The sequence below is a fragment of the Symphodus melops genome (assembly GCF_947650265.1).
Source record: "Symphodus melops genome assembly, chromosome: 4".
Classification (NCBI taxonomy): Eukaryota; Metazoa; Chordata; class Actinopteri; order Labriformes; family Labridae; genus Symphodus; species Symphodus melops.
Genome location: NC_136694.1, coordinates 20174678 through 20197516, shown reverse-complemented (window position 1 = coordinate 20197516; position 22839 = coordinate 20174678). Strand labels below are relative to the sequence as shown.

At 41.0% G+C, this 22839-nt stretch overlaps 1 protein-coding gene across 3 annotated transcripts; it reads right to left on the bottom strand.

The window, feature by feature from the left end:
* Positions 1 to 10065: 10065 nt before the first annotated feature.
* Positions 10066 to 22688, bottom strand: rbm6 (RNA binding motif protein 6). 3 transcript variants are annotated; one of them, XM_079342168.1, is made up of 23 exons: positions 22578 to 22688; positions 21908 to 21981; positions 19664 to 21194; positions 19471 to 19560; positions 19286 to 19355; positions 18334 to 18407; positions 14832 to 14906; positions 14451 to 14742; positions 14172 to 14329; positions 13952 to 14052; positions 13781 to 13850; positions 13622 to 13691; positions 13455 to 13513; positions 13246 to 13366; positions 12873 to 12970; positions 12033 to 12425; positions 11792 to 11941; positions 11591 to 11656; positions 11177 to 11404; positions 11014 to 11088; positions 10827 to 10924; positions 10695 to 10743; positions 10066 to 10609 (listed from the first exon to the last, which is right to left on the bottom strand). In XM_079342168.1, exons 2-23 carry the CDS (start codon positions 21958 to 21960, stop codon positions 10514 to 10516), a joined length of 4017 nt encoding a protein of 1338 aa, XP_079198294.1. In that variant the 5' UTR covers positions 21961 to 21981; positions 22578 to 22688; the 3' UTR covers positions 10066 to 10513. The 3 variants fall into 3 exon arrangements, with proteins under 3 accessions (XP_079198294.1, XP_079198296.1, XP_079198295.1); XM_079342170.1 differs by having other exon boundaries at positions 10066 to 10606; XM_079342169.1 differs by having other exon boundaries at positions 13622 to 13688.
* Between the last annotated feature and the right edge of the window lie 151 nt (positions 22689 to 22839).

The following is a 22839-nucleotide window of genomic DNA, read 5'->3' as shown; positions in this document are numbered from 1 at the left end:
AGCCTGGTTAACACAAGACTACACCATGTAGCTGAGTTAATTAGAGTGGCCTTGTACAGTTGTCAAAGTGTTAAATGTCTCGGTTTAATGTATGGACGCATGTCTTCACATGTTTCCTGCATTCATAAAACACACAGTTCCTGTTCTAGGTGTATGCTTTTTCTGACACATTTTTGGCTTTACACTGTTGTGTTTGGCAGTCAATGCGCGTGGAAACTTAATCCTATGTTTCTTTTTCATTTGACCTGTAAATTACCTGTTTCCCTTTAAGGCATACAATCTCAGGGAATGTGTACGAGCCATAATAACTTACAGCTCGAGTTAAAGGAAAAATTAATTTCGCCATACAGCTACTACATCCATCACGTAACTTATTACCAGACGCCTTCAAACGGGTCAGATAACTACCTCTTTTGCTTCTCGGAAAGAGTCTGTGAAGTCACATCAGCACCTTTAGTATAATGTAGTCCGCCTTTATCAGCACCGTCTCTAATATCAAAGCTCATATTGTGATTGAACACTAAGGGAATTCAGGTAGATTTCTACAGCAGAGGAGGAAAGAGACAAAAAGCACTGATAATTAATGGCTGTCACAGGATACAGAGTGGATTCAGAGCCTTTACAGATGACATATAAATTGCTGTGTAATTTCAGATGCTATAGGGCGTTTTTTTTTTTTTTGTTGAAGCAGGTCTCCTCTTGAACAGCCTGACAGATGATACTTGAATAGAAGTTGAGGCCAGAGGGATAGCATGCCATTGTTGAACCATCTGATATGCCATCGTCTTATAATGGTCCGGGCCACATGCAGAACAGCATATCAAACACCTTCTAGGATTTCAGGCAAATGCAGTGTAACAAAAAACAATCTCTCGGATGGACCCACATGAATATACTAACATTGTAGTATAAGGTCTCTACGCATTAAACTGCTGACATGTCTCATGTCAACAGTTTATTTTGCACGTCAGACATGTAAAGTAAAACATTTATTTATGTGCATGAACGTAAACAGCGTTGGTCTCCATTGACGGCATCGTTAACAACACTGGACACACAGGAATCAACACATCCACTTTTAGTGGATTCATGGTCACTGAATAGTCAAATATGCCCAAACACTGTGTACTTTAAAGCCTCATCAGCTTTCCGTGGTTGATTTATGAATAAACAGCTGGCGAGGTGGCACGCACAGCAGCACAGCCTGACACAAACACAACATGAAGGTGGCTGCATTTTCTGGCTTTGTAACACAATCTCCTCCCTCCCTAAGCCACTGCAAATACAGTTTGATGATCTGGGAAGGTGATTAGGTTCACGTCAGGAAAGCCATGTGAAGCAGTCGGAGTCTTAAATTGTTTGAGATAATCCAAGAACATTTCAAATATCTGATGCTCACTCTGTTCCTGTGTTGATGAGCGCGGTAAACTGGCTTACAGCACACCGTGACTATCATAACATTTACTTCAATGGTCACTGAAACTTCTGAGCATAACTGAACAGGATTGGACAAATCCATAAAAGTGATCCCATGTAACGTGAGCCTTGTGAAATCCAATAGATGTGAGATATTTTATTCAGAACTACATATCTAAACCTATGATTTTACTTGGGAAAGAGGGAAATGTCAAACATCAAATTCATCCTTTGGGCAAAACAGTTATCGGTACACAATGTCATTGCAATCCATCCAATAGCTGTTGAGCTTTTTCCATTCTGAAAATGGTGGACGAACAGACCAACATTTGCTTTTAAGTTTCAAAATGAGGCCAGAGCACTTAGAACAGATGGGCATTTTAAAGTTTCTATATGATCCAGGGCTACAGTACAGAGTGTGCAATCCTATAAATCTTTTGATGTCCCAACATGTACACAGAGACGCAGATGAAGAGTAATCCTACATAGGATCAGTGTGCTATCTTACAGATTTGAACTCTTTACCATGACAAATTGATGCAGCTTTGGTTTTAAAGTTTCAAGGATTTGTATTTTTTTGTGCATGAAATCAACGTAAAGACAGTTACATGAGATCAGGACAAGATGTACTGCAGAGGGTTATATAACAGATCTAATGTGTATGATTGGAAAAATCTTAATCGAAAGAATACTTAATGTAAAGGGTCTCATACTTGGCTGAGATGCTTCTTGTACGCTAGATATGCATCCCCTTTTTAGAGAATTATTATGAACAATTGCCAAGACAACATGGCAAACCTGTGACTACCTATTTGCATCAGATTGCTTGGTAAGTCTACAGAGACCAGAGCAGGGGTAAGGGGAAAGTTAATGTGCTCATTCCCCACCCAGACCTCTTAGTGTTGCCCCTCAATGTGAAGCCATCAATCAGCACCTACTAACAGCAATCATTCACTGTCACCTTGTCGAGTCCCATTGGGCAGGCCCTAATAGGACCACCCAATCTGATCAGTGATTGAGGGTGGACTGCATCAGGGTGACATGTGCCCCCTCCTTATTTAATTGAAGTTGGTGAACATGACAAACAGAGGTGAGCTTACAAGAACATGCGGACGGATAAAAAGTGTCAAGGAGTTCACAATTTGGGGTTGTTAAAAGAAAACCGAAACAATTCTCAAAGACTCTCAGGACTCTTAAGGATTTTCAAGGACACTCTCTAAACAAGACGAATTGTCAGATGAAGGTAAACATAAGTGTCTACAGTGAAGTGAGCGTCACTATATTTACAAATTACAAGAGCCCGACCGATTCATTGGCCAGCCGATAATATTGGATGATATGACAGTAGGATATGCAGTGACTATCAGTATTGGCTAATTTTATGGCAGGTATGAGCTGATAATATTAGATTTATAAACCAGTCAAATAGCATTTAATTCCTAATATGAGTTCAATTTAAGTATGAGCTCGTTTTGTTTAGATTTAAGCAGTTAAAAATGTCAAACTGTACTTTTAATCAACCGGAAATTAGAGATGTTTCATAGAGCTTAGAAAGGGACTGAAGAATAACACTGATACTCCACAGCTTTAGGATGATCTCTGTTTAATGCATCATCAAGACCTCTCTTGAAAGACAAAATTAGAGCTTCATCGACTGTAATACAAATGCATTCCTGTGGGGGAAAAACCCCCCAAAAAAACCATTGTATCACATAAGCCTAAGAGCCAGAATTATTACTCTCGACATGAAATTATTTCTCAAGAAACTAGCCCCTCCTAACATCATGCAGATGTACCACTTCACTTGAGGATTACTAGACTCCCATTAAGACACACACACTTTACAACACTTGTTTCTGCGCTCTCACACCTACACTGCGTTCAGGGACTGCCAGCCATGAATGGCTGTGTTGTCGTCAGGATACTTCCCCCTGGGAGGTAAGTGTGTGTCGGGTTGAGATGGGCTGTCTCAGCTTCCACTAAATGTGTGACGCATTTAGATGCATATCACTGAAGAGGGAGGGAAATGAAGGCATTTAAATGTCATCAAGATGTATATATCTGACGTGCAGAGACATTTTATCTAACATGATTTAGCACTTAAAAGCTTGGTATATCATGAACTTGGAGGGCTATGTTATGTTGCTTAAAGAGACACAATGATTTACGAGCTCCATTTGTCCCCCAATGATTGGCCTCAAGCACTCAATCTGAAGAAAAATGACATTAACAAGGTATAAATGACTTTTCTGTCTGTTAAAGAAAGGGTTTCTGTCTGTGAGCTTCTCATTTATTTTACAAATGTTAAATTCAAATTGTTGTTACCGGCAGCAAATGGTAGTCCTGATCTTTTTCCTGATGCATAGACATAAACATTAAAACTGATTGTCTTTGTAAATCCCATTTCATACAATAGATAAGCACAAACAAGGGACTTACTGTACCTATCATCACGAAAATCAAGACACGTGATTGAGAATGTCTGAGCTCAGAGCGTACGCAACAACATTTGCACGTTTCCCAGCAGTACCATCTCTTCTCATTTATGTATGAGTGCAGGAAACGTTACAGATTGCTCTAATCCCTCAAAGCTGACATTAGTGATACAGTTGTTAATGTTGTCACTTTTCTGCATTGTGCCTGCAGGACAATGAATAATTTGCGCCCTCACATTCTCTCCAGAAATTGGCTTTATCGCAGGTACATTGTATAACAACAATGCTGTCACATTAAAAAAACACATTGAAACATGTAAAAGCCATGAACTGGAATGAACATATCCTGCAGCCAGCTTACAGCGGATCAAGTTATAATGTTGACTGAATGAGAAAAAGCAGCAACGCTACAGCTTCATCTGTTTCCCAAGACCGTGCTGATAGGTTTATCAGCTGAAGACAAGTAATGTAAACCTACTGCTGATGAAGTTTGCCATGTGTTCTCAATGCTTCCTTCCACATATAGAGTGCCAGAGAGCTTTTGTTCTGGGGTAAAACGCTGGTGATGCAAGCACCTTTCAGCGCCCTCTGATTCAGAGCACATGAACGGGGCAGTGCTACACAGGTATCACCCTGTGAGACGACTGAAAAGCATCTCAATGCTTCTGTCGTCATGGCTCTATGACCAGGAACTATGCGCCAACGTTGCAAAGCAAACATGCTAACTAATGGGGTTCTGATATTTTGAGAAATACAGGTACTGCAGCAGCAGATGGTGATCAATCCCACATGTTTTCAGAAGTATTTCAAAACTGGGTTCCTTATATCATGAATGGGAAAGAATCTAATGGATAAAAAGGAAAATAGCTGCTGTTGCACCAAAATCACTTTTTATGACAGCAAGCATCAGACTAAAACCCCATTTACCTTGCATGTAGTTTGTCTTTCAAACAACACATGCTTTTCAGGTTTAAAAATCTCAGGTTTAATGCCTACATACAACAGGATTGCTCTTTTAACATGTTCACGTATTTCAGCCACTTTTTCAGATTGTTTCAGATTACATAATTTACATATTAAGCAATACTACAGGTCTGGTTTTAAGCTGTTCATGTTACAACAATAATAAAGATAATTTGTGTTGCAGTGGTGATGCAACATTGAAGGATATAAGTGGATTTAGAGAGGTAATGCTTCAAGCCTATGAAGATAATGATAAAGGAAATATACTTGTGTATCTGTGATAATAGCATAAAGGCAACATATGGGTAATATTGTATTAAAATGGACTATAACAGATAATATTCCTATGGAGATATAGCAGTAATGGCTGATTGCCAGCATGGTTATTTTCATTTTATATGACCTGCAGTAATAAAACCAGGCAGACAATTGCCCTGAAATGATGCTTCATCCATATGGGCTTGATGTTACCTTTGAAAGTACCCTCGCAGGCAATTGCTACTGAAACCCCACCTGATGGAGCCACATGTTGCCTGAACAGAACCTGTAGTCCTTCTCTCCTTCCTGCTAATATTGACCCAGTGTATTACCATTTATTTTCTCAACATTATGCTCCGCTTAGAATACAATTACAATAACATAGAATAGTCTTTACTGTCATATAAAATCAGTGAAAGGTTCAGCAGCTCATCTGTGGCAGCACATATTAGCCGTATGCTCCCCAAGTCTAATACTACATTAAAAATTAAACCAGCTATTAATAATATACACTGATGAGATTCTACACACCTGAGTGCTTGAACTCTACGACCATGAGAAAACTAAGAGCCAGAAAGAATCCAATTCTAATAGAAGTTGCACACACTAAACCAAACAGTTTGGTAAGTTAGGTAAAGTACCCCTGTTCTATATGGGATTTACGTGTATGGATATGTTGCTACTTCCTCAGCATCAGTAGATGAATGACCATTGGGTGGTGTATAGGAAATACACATAACCCTTGTCATGTCATCCACTAGTTTATAAACTTGTTGATGTCTTGAGTCTGCCATTTTGATTTACTGGGATCACAAGCAACCATAATTTGAGGAGCGGGTGGAGGGTTAGCGAACACCAAAGCTATCAGCTAAAATGTTATGGCAAAGGCTAAAGAATTAGCTGGCTAATGAGACCACAGCGTTTCCCAGAAAATAATGTTCTCTTTCGTGGCTGACTGCGGTTGTTTATTTTTCGGACTAATGAAGACAGTATGTGGAAAGTATCAATCTTGCCACTTAATGCAAGGTTGCACACATCAAGCCAACAGCAATGTTGAGGCCTTTGAGTGACCAACACAAATACTGAACAAGCTAACCAGTCAATGGTACGATGAACAGAGGCATCTTTTGAACGCCAAGTACCACTGATAGAAATGAATGCCGAGATTTTAGATTGACGAGATTTAGTCATCAACTTGGTGGGGTTGCCCTTTCATAAATTTACCTCACAGCAAGTCATGTGTCCAATATGTACATCAAAATACGGGCACCACGAACAACACAGTTGAAAGGTGATTTTCACAGACATAAATTAGAAGAGGTGACACCAATATATATATATATATATATATATATATATATATATATATATATATATATACACATATATATATATATACACTATATATATATATATATATATATATACACTATATATATTAGCTATTTAGCGACCGTATTGACTTCTTTTTCATTACAAGCTGTAAATGTTTAATTCTGCAGTCAGTTGGACTTTTTCCATAAAGTCTCTTGGGAGTTTTACTCCCTTTGCGGCCTCAAGTGGCCACTTGAGAGCGTGTTAAAAAGCAGTATTTTGCATAACAGTATTTTGTGTTAGCTTAATTTGTAAATACTGGAGGATGCCAGTTGCCTATTATTAGCTAGTGCAATGAAAAATCATATTGAATAAATACGTCAGACATTCTCCACAAAGCTTTCATATGAAACACATTAGGGTTTATTTTGTTCACAAAGGTTACGCAAAGTTGTAGTAATCAATAGTGACAGCTTATCTGTGAATCATTATCAGCTATCTCAGTAGTAATTAAGGAAGACAATAGTACAAAAGTGGACGGAAAGTTCTTTTAGGAATCGAAGGAAACATTCCAGCTGTCTGTTCCGTGCTTTAGCATAGCACTAGCACTAGTCATTTCTCCGTCACTGCTGGAGTGCAGAACCATGACATCATTTCCAAATGTTTTGAACGTCCATAATGTTCTTAATGACAGAACTGCCAGAGGGATTGGTTCTGCTACAAGCTTTGTTCCAAATGTTCTCAATAAACTGTGCTCTGAAGTACATTCCATGCCTGACAATCCTGTGGACATTTTCAAGATGATGTTATAGATTAGCAATCAATAACAGACATCATTTTTCACTTTGCACTTGAAAGAACAAGCCGGATGGAGACATTGCTTGGACAGGCATGATTTCCCCATGAGCCTGAGATGGTATAGACTTTTTTTTGTGCATACATGGAGTGACCACAAACACATGCGTCTGCTTAAGATTCGTCTACATGGGGTACGTTTTTGATCATTTGTCATAACGGACAAAGACAGGATTTAAAAGAACTACCACACAGTCATTCTATATTGTAAAATCCTTTTTTCATTTTTAATACTACAGGGATTTAATTTCATGCAGAAATCCTATATTCAAGAGTCCAGACATAAGACAAAAATAAACTTGAAGGTATGTGGTGAACCGCTTGTCCACTGGTGTTATGAATGGATGTAAAAAAAAGAAAATAAATAAGTCTATGCAAGTCTGTTTTAAATGTATTTTCAACATTGCGTGTCTTTTTTCAGACCTCCATTAAAAAGCAATCACACGATGCTTCTCCTTTCACTTCGACTGACAGCACGTCTTAACATCTGACAGTCCTGCTGACTGTGTTCTTCTTCCGTCTCGTCCCCAGACTGCTGCTCCAGCTCCACCCGCCTGATGCTAAAAGCTGTCCAGCTGAGATAATTGGCCCCCCTGTCCACCTTTTCCTGCCATTCACGCTGCCTGAAAGCTTCTCCTTCACAGGGGACACTAACACGGCAGCTCTCTGCACCCTTCCTTTCTGTTTGGCCTCTCATCCTCGCAGACCAACTGCACATTAATTCTGTTCTGACTGTTAGGACTCGGTAATGATGACATCTGTCACTGGGTACTAGGGGGGTCTTTGGGGGGTCTTGTGAGAATAGAAATGAATCCAAATTAAAAAAAAAATGGAAAAAGACAGATCCCTCTCTGGCATTTAGGGGAGGAAAGAAAATCTAGATAATCCATCACAGTGTGACTTTATTTGATATTGTTGATATATTTATATTTAATAGGATCTGAATTGTACAGTAACCTTAATGTCAGCTAGGATTTTCACAGAAAAGTGAAAAACTATTTCAAACAAGATCCAACAGCTTTATGAAACTGAGAAGCAAATAAAGCAAATAAAATAAAAAATAACAGTAAGTGCTTGTCAAATAAAAACTGGCTAATTTTATTGAGTTGGAGTCATAAATAATTCTCTTAATTTAGAATTACATAAAGATTATATTTAATACAACAAAAATAAGCAGATACTATCTCAAACATTTTTGTTTGAAAGTTACTAAAATAATTGCCACAAAATCAAGGACGCATTTACATTGAATACATTTTATCAGACACAGCCTATTAAGTTAAATGTACATGACTACAAAATCCTTTATTGCTGTATGTCAGCATGACGGGCAGAGAAAGAACAGCAAATATGGAAGCAAATTAAAGGGCCTTACAAGGTCTGAAGATATGAGGCACTCTTAGAGTAAAGGAGACACCCAAGTGATCCATTCATTCAAGGACACATGGAAATACAGGGACCACCAAGATGATGAACAGGTTAAGTGTGAGAATAACGCTAGTTTTATCAAGGCAGTAAATCTATTTCCCTTGTTTTAGATTACGACCTGCAGATTTTCCGCATTAACACCGCTGATACATTTGAAACAAGTTCATTAGTGAGTTGTTCATGCATGTCACCACATTTCACAAATTAAGCAGAGATTTTACAAAAATGTTTCGCAAATAAGTTCTGTGGGTAATTTTGATGACCTCAGATGAACAGGCCGAGAACAAGTTTTGACTTACACCCAAAAATACTTTGTTCCTATCCTGAGGGAAGGGTGAGGCAGTTTGAAAGCATGTTGGCAAACCTTGGCAAAATGAATAAGATACAAGTTTGGGAGTTCTGACTAAGTTCAGTATGAACCCAATCCCTTTGTGTTCACAGCGTTCTACTTGAATTAATCAGAATTATTGCAGCTGTTCCCAGTGAGACAGAACAGAGATTATTAAACTACCTTTTAATCAAAGGTGGGTGTCTAAGTTTTTATATATATATATATATATATATATATATATATACACACACAACTGCCAGTAGTCTGTTAACACATCAGGGTTTCACTGCAATAAAATCTCCACCTGAGATAATCACAGTGGTTTTCTTTATTGGGCTGTCATGCTGCAAAGCCACAAGTTTACACTGAAAAAAACAGTCCAGGCTGCGTTGCATCCTCAGACAGGGAGGCTCCATATACTGTTACTCAATATTGTTCATGTTTTCCAGACTGCTGCTTTGAAAAAAAGCCAAACCCAATCGGTTTCTTACGTTTGTCATTGGTTTACTAACCCATAGTGAATACACAGTAGGAGGCTAGAAAGGTGTTTGCCCCCATGCTCCTGTGTTTTTGTTCATCAGTGACTACAGGCTTCACAGGCTGCTGGGTTCTTGTTGAGGCTCTCAGACGAGTTGGTATGTCAGCACACTAAACCCACCAATCCATTGCACTCATTGAACCACCGCCTCAGGGAGGGTGAGGGCTGATCCCTCCATATCAGTAAAGGTCAGAGGGGAGGCTTCATGTTCCGACTCCTGCTACACAACTGTGGAATATTAAAGCTGCATTTACAATGAACTAAAATCATAGAAGACAGAACATGCCTGAAATATGGTCCATCCAGAGTCCATAGGTTACTCATTGTTTTCATTTCCATTTAAGCTATATGTGCCTCTGTGTATTTAGAAAACTAACTGATTATTCTGGTCAGTATTCTTGCACGAACACGTCACAAAATTAATCATGGCCTCTTGCTGCCCCCTTGTGGAAATTGTAAGAAAGAAACAGGCGGGAAAATAAGTCTCTTGCAGAATCCTTACATAAATAAACACGTATGACAAACACTTTGAAGCAGAATGATCTGGTTTTACTTAAAAGAAAGGTACATTAAGTAGCACTTTCATCCATGGAAACAAAAATGTAAAAATTGTTCTGTATTAAAACAATATGTTGTTGTGGCCAGTGACTGCATCGTTGCAAAATAACAAAAACAGACATTTGACAATTTTATACAGGACATTTAAAATAAGGACAAAAATCTCAAACAGCATCAATCAATACTTTCTGTACAACCGCCATTATTCATGATGTAAAATATTTATAGCTATCTGACTTTAGCCCCACTCAAGCCTTATGTTTATTTTGGGTCACATCTTTTCATTGTAGAACACTGTGGATCCTTAGTGTCATTGTGTTCCAGATGGAGAGACGATAAACCCATTTCCGAGGGAATTTCTTACACCAAGAGGTGAGCATGTCGAATTAACAGTTCACATATCAAGTTAAGATGCGATTACTCGAGTTCTTTAAAGCGTGCAAACATGGCTTTCCGTACTGCTTGCTTGTAGGTGGCATGGTCCCAAACAACAGGCTCTTTCTTTTTCCTCTGCTGAAGACAAAAGTGCAATGAAAGGTTCAACACACAAACTACAAAAACTCTCAAAATTTGCAAATAAATTCAACTTCACACTTACTGGGGCAGGTTCAGATCCTAAGCCAGGTCTATCACTGACTTTACTATCCCTAAGCATAAAGAAAACACAATTCAATCAGAAATCTAGTTCATGAAACCACTCCAATATGTGCCCTGTTTAAAGAAAACCTACCTGGAACTTCCAGCCCAGGTGTTGTGGTGCTGTGACTGTGGGTGGTGATGTTTTTTCCTTTTCACTTCTGGTGACTTGGTAGTTTCTCTGGCACTTAGCTAAGAAAGAATAAGCACACGTTTAATGATCAGCTGTCAGCCTGATACATCCTTTTGGCTTTCTGGCTAATCTATTCATTTTCCCATACTTCTTTTTCCTGGTTCTCCAGCGCCTCCAGCTCCTTCTTTGACCTCTTGATCTTAAGGTGAATCTCCATATTTTGCTGTCCAGAAAAAAAACATCATGTATTAGAGGATATATTATTGAGGTCACTGTCGACTGATGTTTGTAAAGGGGTCGCTGGTTATTACTTTGTGCAGATCTGAGAGCTGCTGGTGGCGGATCAGAGCGTCCTTGTTGGGGAACTGTCTTCGACACAGCAGGCAGGCCATCTTCTTCCAGTCTGTCAGCTTACTGTCCTTATCTTCAGACTGGCCTCCCTGGCTGCTCTTTCCTGCCTCCTCCTTATCTTCTTCCACCTCTTCATCACTTCCAGCAGCATAGTCAGATGCCAGCAGACCCAGAGATCCCATTGGACGCTGGGTAAGTAAAGGAAATTAATGTTAAAAACAAACAAAAAAAAAAGTTATGTTGCTCGTAAGTTTGTTTTCCACTTTTATTCCATTTGTGAAATAAAGCCCTGAAAGTAAAAATGAATGAGACCAAAACGTTACCAATAAAGTATGTTGGGAAAAAAAAAAAAAAAATAGGAGGAGGGCTTTTACCTTCGACTTTTCATCTTTCTTGGCAGGAGCAAGAGGCTTCTTGAAAAGATCCTCTGCACCTGTGATCTAACGACAGAAAAAGAAAAGGGGAGGGGGGGTCAAATGAAACATTTGTAATAATTACAAAATGTCTACATTTTTTCTATGCTCGATTACAAAAGGAAGAAAAATACATTTCTGGAATAGAGGTGTCTTGCCAACCTTTCTTTCAAAGACGGCAAACCCAGCGTCAGCAGACTTGGATTGCCTCCTGTCGTCATCCAATCCACCCTTCAGTACCGGTGATGCTGCACGGACAGTTTCCTTTTGACGATTCTGGATCTTCGCCCAGCGCTCCATATCTTTCATGATCTGCAAACAGCGACACATTACATAATTATCTCCCCTTAGCACATCTATATTTCACATTCTGTGCTCTGGTTTCTGTTAACTTCAGCTCTACCTTGACAGCAGCAAGGCTTCTCGGCTTATCGTCTTTGAGGTCTTTCTCTTTGTCCTTTTTACAAAGTTCCTCCTCGTCTCTCTTCTCTTGAGCTGTTGTGAATGTCGGGACAGGCTCTGGGGCAGAGATGGCAGCGGCAGCAGCAGAAGCGACCGGAACAGGTTCAGAGGCTGGTGCGGGAACTGATGCCGGAGCTGCTACTGCGGGTGGAGGTAGCATCGATTTCTTCATTTCCAGAGGAGCGTCTGCTGCTGGGTTGGAGAGAATGGCCTGGTCCTCAGCTGTCATGGTAAGTGGCTGAGCCTCTGCAGAGTTCCCTGCTGGCACTGGGATGTACGTCTTTGAAACACCATCCCAGTACAAGTACTCTTGGGTTTGAGCATTGTAGAAGTACTACACACAGGAAAGGGAGAAGAAGGGAAATCTAAACTTAGTGATAATCACTTTAAACAAGTCTTTTAGCTAAGAAACAATCAAAACACCTCCACAATCTTTTTTTCCACTTCGCTCCTTGATTGGTTTTGTGGTTGACAGTTTTCACTCCTCAAGACTGAAAATCATTTGTTAATCTTCCGCTCAAAATAGTGACAGAGCCAGAAAAGAGTGGGAGGTAAAGGGTGTATTGTTCGTGATACAAAACCCACAACTCAAAACTATTATGCGTGTCCTTACAGCGGTGAAAAACAAGGTGTTTTTACAAACAAGCTTCAAATGTTGAATAAATATACACAGAAGCGTTTTTTCAAACGCTTCTGTGTAGGAGGATATCGACTGCAGAATGTGGATACTCAATTGAACACCTTCTACTGTTGAGCACTCATCGACTACGCGTGTTCTCACCCTCGAGCCGGGGTCGTAGTACAGCGTGGTCTCAGGGTCGTAGAAGAAGCCCGACGTGGCATCGAACAAGTAGTTGGTCATGTCAGGAGTCCCAGAGCCTGGACAGATTGAGAAGAGTTTGATATCAACGCAACATGAACCCACTTGACAGAGAGACTAATAAAAAAAAAGGTTCAATCAAAGATGTTTTCAAGAAAAGGCGCCTCTACAAATCAGGCTCCCCTCCTGCCTGAGAAAAAGCTTTCATGGGGAGGACATCTTTTGGGTAATCTGTTTTACAACAATGCAACAATGTTTACTACAATGCAGTGCTTGTCAAGTACAAGCTGATTAAAGTCATTTTCTGGATTTGAATGCTTCATTTCCTTCTTACCGTAAACGTAGGTGTGTGATCCGTCCACAGGGACGATCACTCCGGATAGTTCTGGAGCAACAGGGGGTACGCCAGCCTGGTAAGACGGGTCCACAGCTCTCGCATCACCGTAGCCCAGTCCCTATGAAGAGTTTCAGAAGACGATACATTCACTTGTTGTGCTTCCAGACGAGACGTCTACAGCAGTGCTCTTTGTGCCGTTCCCCTACCTGTCCCATGCTGGGGTCTGGTGTCATATCAGGAATCGTGCTGCCCGTCATCAAATCACCTGGTGACAGAGAGGAAAGTCTCTGAACTACTCTTTATGTTCATGCTTGATGATATGAAGCTCGTCTCTTCGGTCTGAGAAACCCAAATGTGTCTTAGCGAGATTCACCTTGCATTCCAGCGGGGACACCCGAGGGTGGCATCAAGTACTGTGGAGGTGGTGGATACTGCTGCTGCTGAAATGTCAAGGAGGAAAAAGGAAACTGAATGCACCGTTTCCCAAACCATCTCAACTCTGGAGAACTTCACAATAAAGAAGTCAGCTTACCCCCATCACGCTGACGTCAGGTGGATATCCAAGGAGGGAACTGTTTGGGTTATCAACGTCTTTCTTAAAACTGAAAGAAATATAAACTGTCAGGTTCAAGGGTTCAAACCTGGAGATCATTTTGGTAAAAGATGAAGCAATTATGAAAATCCTCACAAGTCGGTGACTTACTTTTGGTTCTTGAGGGGTCTTGCAACCTCGGCGTAAACTCGGACTCCGTCAATGTAGAGGGGTTTGGGTTTGGTGAGGAGCTCGACGAGACGCGTCACTTGCTGCAAAGGAAAGACGCAGTGGTTAAGTGTGGGGGGAAGTCATGGGGGAGGGGGTGCGATGGAAAAGCCAACCATCACAAGCTCAAAGCAAACACGAGGGTTCAGATCTGTCCTGGTACCTCGTGGGAGTCCATGTCCACAAAGCAGAAACACTTGGCTCCTGGTTGCTTGGCCTTGACTAAACGAACATTTCTTTCATCCAGATATGCAAAGGGGTCCAAGGCTTTCAGGATAGTATCTACCGAGGTGGTGGGCTTCACATTTTTTAGGATCATGGCTGTGAAAGTGACGAGACAAAAAAAAAAAACTGTTGACCTGCATGGTTATAAGAAAAACAACTGTGTCTGTGGCCTGCTGCCGTGTAAAGCAGCAAGCTTTAGAAGCTTCATGAAACATACTTTTGCTGTCTTTGAAGACAGATTTAGGTTTAAGTGGCGAGTTGGGAGGAGGGTTGCGGCTGCTCCACGACTCCGCCTGCTGCTCAGTTTCTTGCTGTTGGAGCTGTTGGTCCACCTGCTGCTGCCAGGCCTCTGGTGTGAGGTCAGAGCTACGCTGCCACTGACTGTTTGACAGAGGCTCCACGGGGCCTTTAGGTTTCGACCCGTTCAGGCCGATCTTCATCTCATCTAAAGGTTCATCTTGTCTGGGTAGTGGGGGCTCTGGGAGTTGAGGTACTTTGTGATCAGACTCCTAATTCAGACACAGACAGGGAGGGGCACTTTAAAGTACAACTGGGAAACATAAGGAGAAAGGTTATGTTGATTTGAGTCATCACTCACATGAACACCTCTGTCATGCTCATCTGGATGGAAGTACCTCATGGATGACGTTCTAGTGCCAACCTTTAGAGATCCCTGGAAGAACAACAGAATTGATCGATCAGCATCTTACAAGATGTGAGACTTACTTCTTAAATAATGCCAATGACACCCAACATGCACTGTGGCAGTTTAAGCCCTCCTCTTAACTGGTGAGGATAAAACGGGCAAACACTTGACATGGTGTGCAAAGCCCAATCCAAGGTCATGCTTTACACGGGTCAATAGCCCCAATGATATATTAAACAGTGTGAAGGGGACCTATAATAAGGGTAGTGACTTTACAACTCCACTTGTTTTCTACTGATATGACGAATATTCTACGAATCAAACCAAGACACTTCGCCTAGTAAATTTTACTCAAGTATCCACCACTGTTCGTACAGTTCAGAGTCGTATATCTTTGGTTCGCTTTCTCCTGCAGAATAGCCAAAGAAATCGAGCACACGATAAAAAAAACACTAACAAAAAAAAAAACTGCTAATGTCACAACTTCAAAACTGGTACAGTCAGTGGATCTTTAAAAATAGATTTGTCCGAAGAATCATCTCAAAGAGAAATGCGAATCACAGCCGCAGTAGGGAAGGTGTATAAATGATTCCGTCGGAGAGGCCTCTTTTTTTCAAGACGAGACTCCTTTAGCAACAGAAATGAGCTGCTTCAAAAGGGAACGTCTGAGGCCGTGTAGTAGCTTCGAGTTTAACAGCCTTAATTCCGTTTATTGAAACACATTCACACAAAGCCTAATAACCATTGAAACCATTTCAAAAATAATCCCACAAAATACAAATCAAGTGTTCGTGAAGGAGCTATATGGATCTTAAAAGATATTGTGAACAAGTGATTGTCCAACTTTCCACATTATCCAGTTTTTCCCCATTCAGAGCTATCACAAGCTGCACATATTCATAGGAAAGGAAAGCAAGAGCTCTTGAAACAACGTAGCGGAGTCGATCCATAAACTGATCCAACAACACAATTTTTTTTACAATATTGGAGCGCACCCCAGCATATCCTGAAGCCTGGTCATTGTGTGAAGAAGATCACAAATTGCTCAGAGCAACTCGAAGCGAAGAAGTCTAGGTGCACTGAAGATGAGTTCAAGACAATATGATGAAAAGGAAAGCCAAAGGAGGATTTAAGTACCAGGCTAAAAGACTTGCCGAAGTAAGACTGAGCCAAGACAACAAAGCCTGCGATGGCAGTGATGCGAGGCTTCAATGAATGACCGTTAAAGGAGAAGAAAACCCAGTAACTGTTCAATACGCTTCGAGAAAAACTGAAGTGATGGCGCAAGATGAAAAGCCGCGGGATCAGCAGGGTGCGCAAAGACCACAAACGTCTGCACCATCTGGCAATAGCTGAGACATTTCCCTGTGACCACTTACATGAACATAAAGAACAATCAGGAAATCACTCAGTACCGCACCTCTGAGAACACTGGACCACAATCTGCAGAATCAACTAGACGACAGAGAAACCTTGTTCGAGGGTTCTGACCAACTTGTGGCTCTACATGACAATCAAAGAAGGATAAAGTTAAACAGAAGATGAATATCAACTATATAGTTCACAAGACTAAATGAATTGGCTCATAAAATACACTTCTTCTAAATACTAATTGTGAAGCTCCCACTGATGGTAAAAGCGGATCAGTAGGATCTGGGGTCTATGATTAGCTGGACAAACATTTAAGGCTTTTAATTTAATTGTTATATTTCAATCTGCATCCACCAACAGAAACATCAAAAATCATAAAGAGAGCCATGCCACTGGTGATTTCTTAAGAACCCAAAGAGCAATGTAGGTCTGCAGCTTGACAAAGAAAAAACGATGCCTCTCCTTGATATAACTTTCACATCTACTGATTTTCATGAAAGTTGCTGAAAGGACAAAGCGTCGGCCAAAGAAGAACCCATTGAATAGTCACGCAAAAAGAAGTAGAAATAATAAAATACCAAAGGCCAAATGAAGGCAATTCTTTTGAAAGTCGCACAAAAGAGTTCTTCATGGTAAATAAGCTAACAACATTTAACTGGATTGTCAAGAGTTGAACAAGAACAGAGGGTTCCATCTGGGGACATTGAGAGAAACTTAACCCCATAGTACAAAGACAACATTCTTTCTCACTCATTTGACTTTAGGTCAGTAAGCACACCCATCACAGGGTCATCCAACATAACTCAACTTTTGACACACCAAGATCCAAAAAACAGAGCAAGTTCTAGTCCATGTAAATGCTTTACATAGAGATTACTGGTAAATTGCAAGTCAATTCAATGTTGAGTTCCATTGGAGTAGACAAACAATTATTCCAACAGGCCAAATTTGCATATCAACAGTTGAATACTTCACGACAGATCACCATTAATCAGAATAACTAAGTTACAAGGAACTTATCAGACTGCAACTGTAACGTTCTCAATCCCCAGAAAGAAGACCAGCGAACCTGATGTTGGTCAGTTTGATGGGGAGAAAGGACAGGATACCAACCGCTGTGCTGCACTGATTCATGCCAATATGTTCATCTATTTTCACTCATATGGTCTCACTATTTCACATGTTTCCAGTGAGTAACAACAGCTAGGTAAACTATCTTAATGAAGGCTACAGAGTTAACCGTTGATTCCAAAAACTCAAGTTAAATCAATAAAATTACCAAATATTTTGTTTGAAAAAATGGATTTCATTAATAAGCAGCCACGTAATAAAAGGTGATAATGTATAGCGGGCGGGCTCTTATTGAGGAGGAAACCTCAACTCGTCAGGATTCCATTCTGCGATAACCAGCTCAAGATACATTGTCCCAATTTTAATGAATTGGAATTTCCCAAACAGAGCAGTTTCTAGTACATCTCAAAACTCACTATCTACACCGTGTACCTCCTGCTCTGCCAATCATGTATGTAGCTGGAAATTGTTCCATCCACAGTTGAGCACAAAATAACCCAGACTTTCTCACTGGTCAAATAAAACAAAGAGGAAACTTTTAACCCTAACCCTTTTTTTTTAAAGAAATACATAAGTGATGAAATATTAATGTTTCCTTCAATTCCCCATCTGTGCAAAAGGCTTGATCACAAGACATGAAACAGTTGCAACATGCAGTGACTTCATTCTCAATATGCTCATAATCTTAAGGTTATGAAACAATCCTTTTCCAGGTTTTTCTCTATCCCTAAAACGTCTGTTTTTCTCCATAAATATTTTAAGTGCTTTACTGAAGTGATATGAGGTTTTTCTAGAAGTTGCCAAATGAATAACTGCAAAAAAAATAGGATTAAAATGGGATTTAAATTGCATTTCCTAAATGTCAACAACTAACAAAATCTTCTTCAGTAAATTCGACACAACTAGAAGCAAACCCTTCCGAGCTTTCCTCCATCCCTATATACTAAATGCCCTCGCAACCCCTTATAATCCTGGGAGTGACGGCCTTCGTAGAGTGACGAGAATGGGCCACCTTGTTGGAATCCATGAAGTGGACTGCATCCTCGAGGTTTAAAAACTCCACATAGGCCGTATCGTAGCTGTAACCTGGGGACAGCATTTGAAATACAGATGGATTTTTGTTAGTCAATGCCAGTAAGGTCAGTCATGGACTAAAAACATACATTTTGTTCGTGAATAAAAATCGATATCAGTGTGAGCGTATTTTTGCACCTTAACACATACCTTCCAGGAAAATAGACATTTCGTGTATGCTCGTCTATGGCTGATTTCAAAATCAGACAATTTTCAGGAAAGGCTCTAATGAAGCTGAGCCTTGACAGGCAAATATTCCAGACCAATTGCAGTGAATGACTGCATTTTGTGCACCATGAAGACTGAGAAGTGGGCTATTTGCTTTTACTTGAGTGCTCAAAAAGCAACACACTCATTTCCGTAAGGAACATTTAAGTGTATTGCGATGCTTATTTAATGCCATTTGTAACACAAACCTCCACAAAAAAAAAGCGTGGTATCTACATCTACAGCAAATACATTTGGCGAAACTTCCCCTCTTAAGATTATTAAATCAGCATGAAGAACACCCCATTTAGTCCATGTTGACACTCAGTGACTCAGGACGCATTCAGTGACTCACTTTTCACAGAACTTTTGGTTATTGACATTGAAAATCACCCTTCAAAGCTCTTAAAGCTGAATCCTCGGTAAATCCCCCAAATCTTGATGGATCAAACATCCTCAAACATGATACAGTAAGGCGTAACAGACCCCCCCCCCCCCTGCCCTCCCCCCTGTCTTTACTGCGTGATCACAAACACACCACCAACAACACCAACAAAAGGCAACCAAGAATGTTAAAAGAAAGAATGCGTAGTTTCGAATGTCGTAAAAAAAGCGAAATGTCGAGGGACATATTAGCGATCGACTGCCCCAAAGTTTTGCCCACAAAGACGCTTCATTCCTACCTGGCACCACATTTTTTATCTTCATCCCCTGTATTGGTACGCCATCACGGACAGCAAAGGCACCAAGAATCTGCAAAAAAAAAAGAAGGAAAAAAAAGCAGCTACATCAGTGATTTATTCAATGAGTGTCCATGAAAACATCAGTCTAGTAAGAATAATAATCCAAACTCAGATATCTGGATTACCTGCTCCATTGTTGCAGTTTTTGGAATACCAATTATGGAGATCGTATTGGACACCTTTTCCTCCAGTGATGCACTCCTGTAGTCTTGATCCTTTCAAAAGACATTTTCATCAAAACTCTGGTTATGAAACATCACAACAAATGAAGGTCCAATTTCAATAAACATTCAAGTGTCAAGATAAAAATCCACCTACCTGAGAACCAGACTCACTGACTTTTGGAAGAGTGATGGGATCGGATTTTTTGAGGAGTTTCTCCGTCGTTTGGAGTTCATCATGATTGTATTCAAAAGCCCTTCCGGACCCTGTCCTGTAATCTATGTCCCTGTAGTCCTGGTCTCTTGCCTGTACAGTGCTGCTGCCTTGGATATCACATTCTGGCAAAATGTCCCCCCTGGCAGGTTCTTGACTAAGTGGGATATCTTTGAGTCCTTTAAAACAATCACTTGGCACCTGAATGCTGTGTAGGGGCTGATTCTTCTCGTTATGGTAAGGGGGCCTTTCGTCGTGAATGGATTTATTCTGGCCCAGTTTTGGATCCCTTTCTCCAAGCCACGGTTTGCTCTGGTTTTCTCTCCCAAGCTGGCCCAAACGGGGACTCATATCAGAAAGTGGACGGTCTTGTGGAGGTTTGTTGCCAAGTGTTGACAGGTCCATAACTGGAAAGTGGTCTCCACGAGGAAATCCAACATCTTTTCCTTGGAACTCAACAGGGGGTCTGTCCCTTTCCTGAAATGGCAGCGGATCTCTCACATTCAAGTCTCTTCCAAAACCTACAGGGAAGCTGGCTTCAGGTAGACCTCCAATACCTCCTTTACCTAGGTTCGAGAAAGGGTTCTTGTCCTTCCTACGGTTCTTCCATTCCTCTGCAAGAGTCATCTCTTCACCACATCGATAATCCATCAGGGGACTGCCACTTGAATCTGGATATTCTCTATCTCCCAACTTGTCTTCTGTTCCCATAAACTCTGATCTTTGAGGGCCTGCGACATCTGAGGGCACGTCTGATCTTCCCCTGCCCTCCGAGGGGACATCTTTGTTTCCATATCTTAAGGGAGAACGATCCCTACCTCTAAATTCAGCTGATGGCCCGTGGCGATTTCTGAAATCCATATCAGAATCAAATCCACCTCTTGGATTGAAAGGTGGCCCTCCTCTTCTATCAGTGTCCATCATTCTCCTTTCACGTGGGGGTAAGTCCATATTATAGCGCTCATTGTCACCAATGCCCATTGGGGGCCTGTCATGCATGTCCCTAAAGCCATCGTTTCGCTCCATTCGATCCTGGGGAAACCCTCTTCTTCCGTCCATGTTGGGATTATTAAACTGTGGCGCGTCATAATGAAATGAATTTCTGTCTCTCATGTCCATAAATCTGTTGTTTAGTTCCCGAGGTGGCATACCCCTCCCTCCCATGTCTGGCCCAGGGAAACCAGAAGAATTCATTTTGTCTCTGATGGGAAAGTCATAATTCCTTTGAAGACTGAAGTCCGGTTCTTCTCCTGGTCTGAAAAAGTCTCTGTTTGACTCTCTACCTCGCATGTCACGAGGGTCCATATCGCGCCCTCTCATTGGGGGCCCATCTGTCCGTCTCATGTCCATCGGTGGTAGATCTAGATGTCTTGGGCCCATATTTCCCATGGGCCCCATGTTCATACCATCTCTACCATGGTAATCTGGCATAGGACGGTCTCTGCTGCCAAACATTTCTCCACGATGATCGCCACTGTAAAAATGCTAATATATTAACATAAAGATATGCTGAAAATGCACATTGAAAGAGTAAAAACATGTCCATATCAGCTAATAGTAGTACTTCTAGAGGGTGGTACTACCACTTAAGTGTGACTATAATATGGACACATTCCCACAGATAAAACAATGAATAAATTCTACAGTGTCACCATACAAATCAAGATTGTGTTATAAAATGATTTGGTATCACAAGGGATGGGCATTTACACTAACCTAAATACACACATCATATCAAGTTAGTACACTTTCTGTGTATTTCACAGCATTATGATAAATTATATTTTTCACACTGTGAAATCATGCTACACACAGACACAGTACACATGCAGGATCCTATGATGTCAGAGTGAGGGGGGGGGCGGGGGGTATGTGCCTTGCTCAAGGGTCCCTCGGCAGTGCCTGGGAATTGGACTGGCACCTGTCCAACTAATTTTATGCTTTTTTTTTTTTTGTCCGCACAGGGACTTAAACCTGCAACCCCCCAGTTCCCAACACAAGTCCCTACAGACTGAGCTACTGCCAGTGCCATTACTACTCGAGTACCCAACAAGTACCCATACCCCCCCACCCACGCCATATACTGTATGACACCTCTCCTTAAGCATATTGTCTGGTCCTACAAAGCGAAATCAGAGGCTGACACTGGAGTTCGTCTTCAATCAGTGTTGAGTGATGAAAGTTTACCGGAAGGGAGGTCCTCCTCGTGGTCCCTGCCTTGGCCCGGGTCCATCCCACATGTTTGTTAATCAGTATTTTATCTGGAAATAAAAGGTTTGCATAACATCATTAAGGAGCATGAATTTAACGCCACTTTTTACTTTGCAATGTCGGATATATATTCATCACGATAACACTGATTAGACATGGCCTTTGAAGCCAGAATTAAAGTGATCATGAATAAAGCCCATTCACACAAAAACACTTAATAAATGGTGTTAATTCGGATTCATACAGACTACACTGAAAGGCGTGCTACAACCCCACAGTGTGGTGTGATACATTAGCCCGCTAATTGTAGCCATCACTAGGCCCTTTTCACATCTACGACATACCAAACACAAGGCCAGTTGGCATTTGAGACGGCTGAAACGCAACACAACGACGTCTCAAAGGATAGTTTGACTGATAACTTGAGTTATGCAGACCATCAGAGACTTTTAATGAAGGTCAGCTCAACACAAAATCCATTCAGACGATGACGCCATGAGAGCTAGCTAACTGTGCTAACATTTGCTTCTCAAAGCCGGGTTTAAATCTGGATCCTCGGTCCTGTTTGCCTTACACACACATTAGGAGAACATGTCCTGGATCATTACCGCGTCGGTGCTGTATCGCTTTAGCCTTCCTTACTAACCTGTTCCTCGAGGTCAATAATGTCGAGATTTGACGCAGAGGCCGAGGAGATGATCGTTCTTCTTCTCTTTCTGCAGCAGCACTTCTTCTCCGTGGGTTTTCTTAATACGACATATCGTGCGCTGTAAACACAATTAGTGCCACCCAGTGGTTGTAGAAAATACAACATGCTATGTTTTTGTGTTGTAGACTTAAAAAGGAGTATGAAGTATCACGTTAAGGCTGGATAGTGAATTTCCCCGAGTCATGAATATAACCGAGCT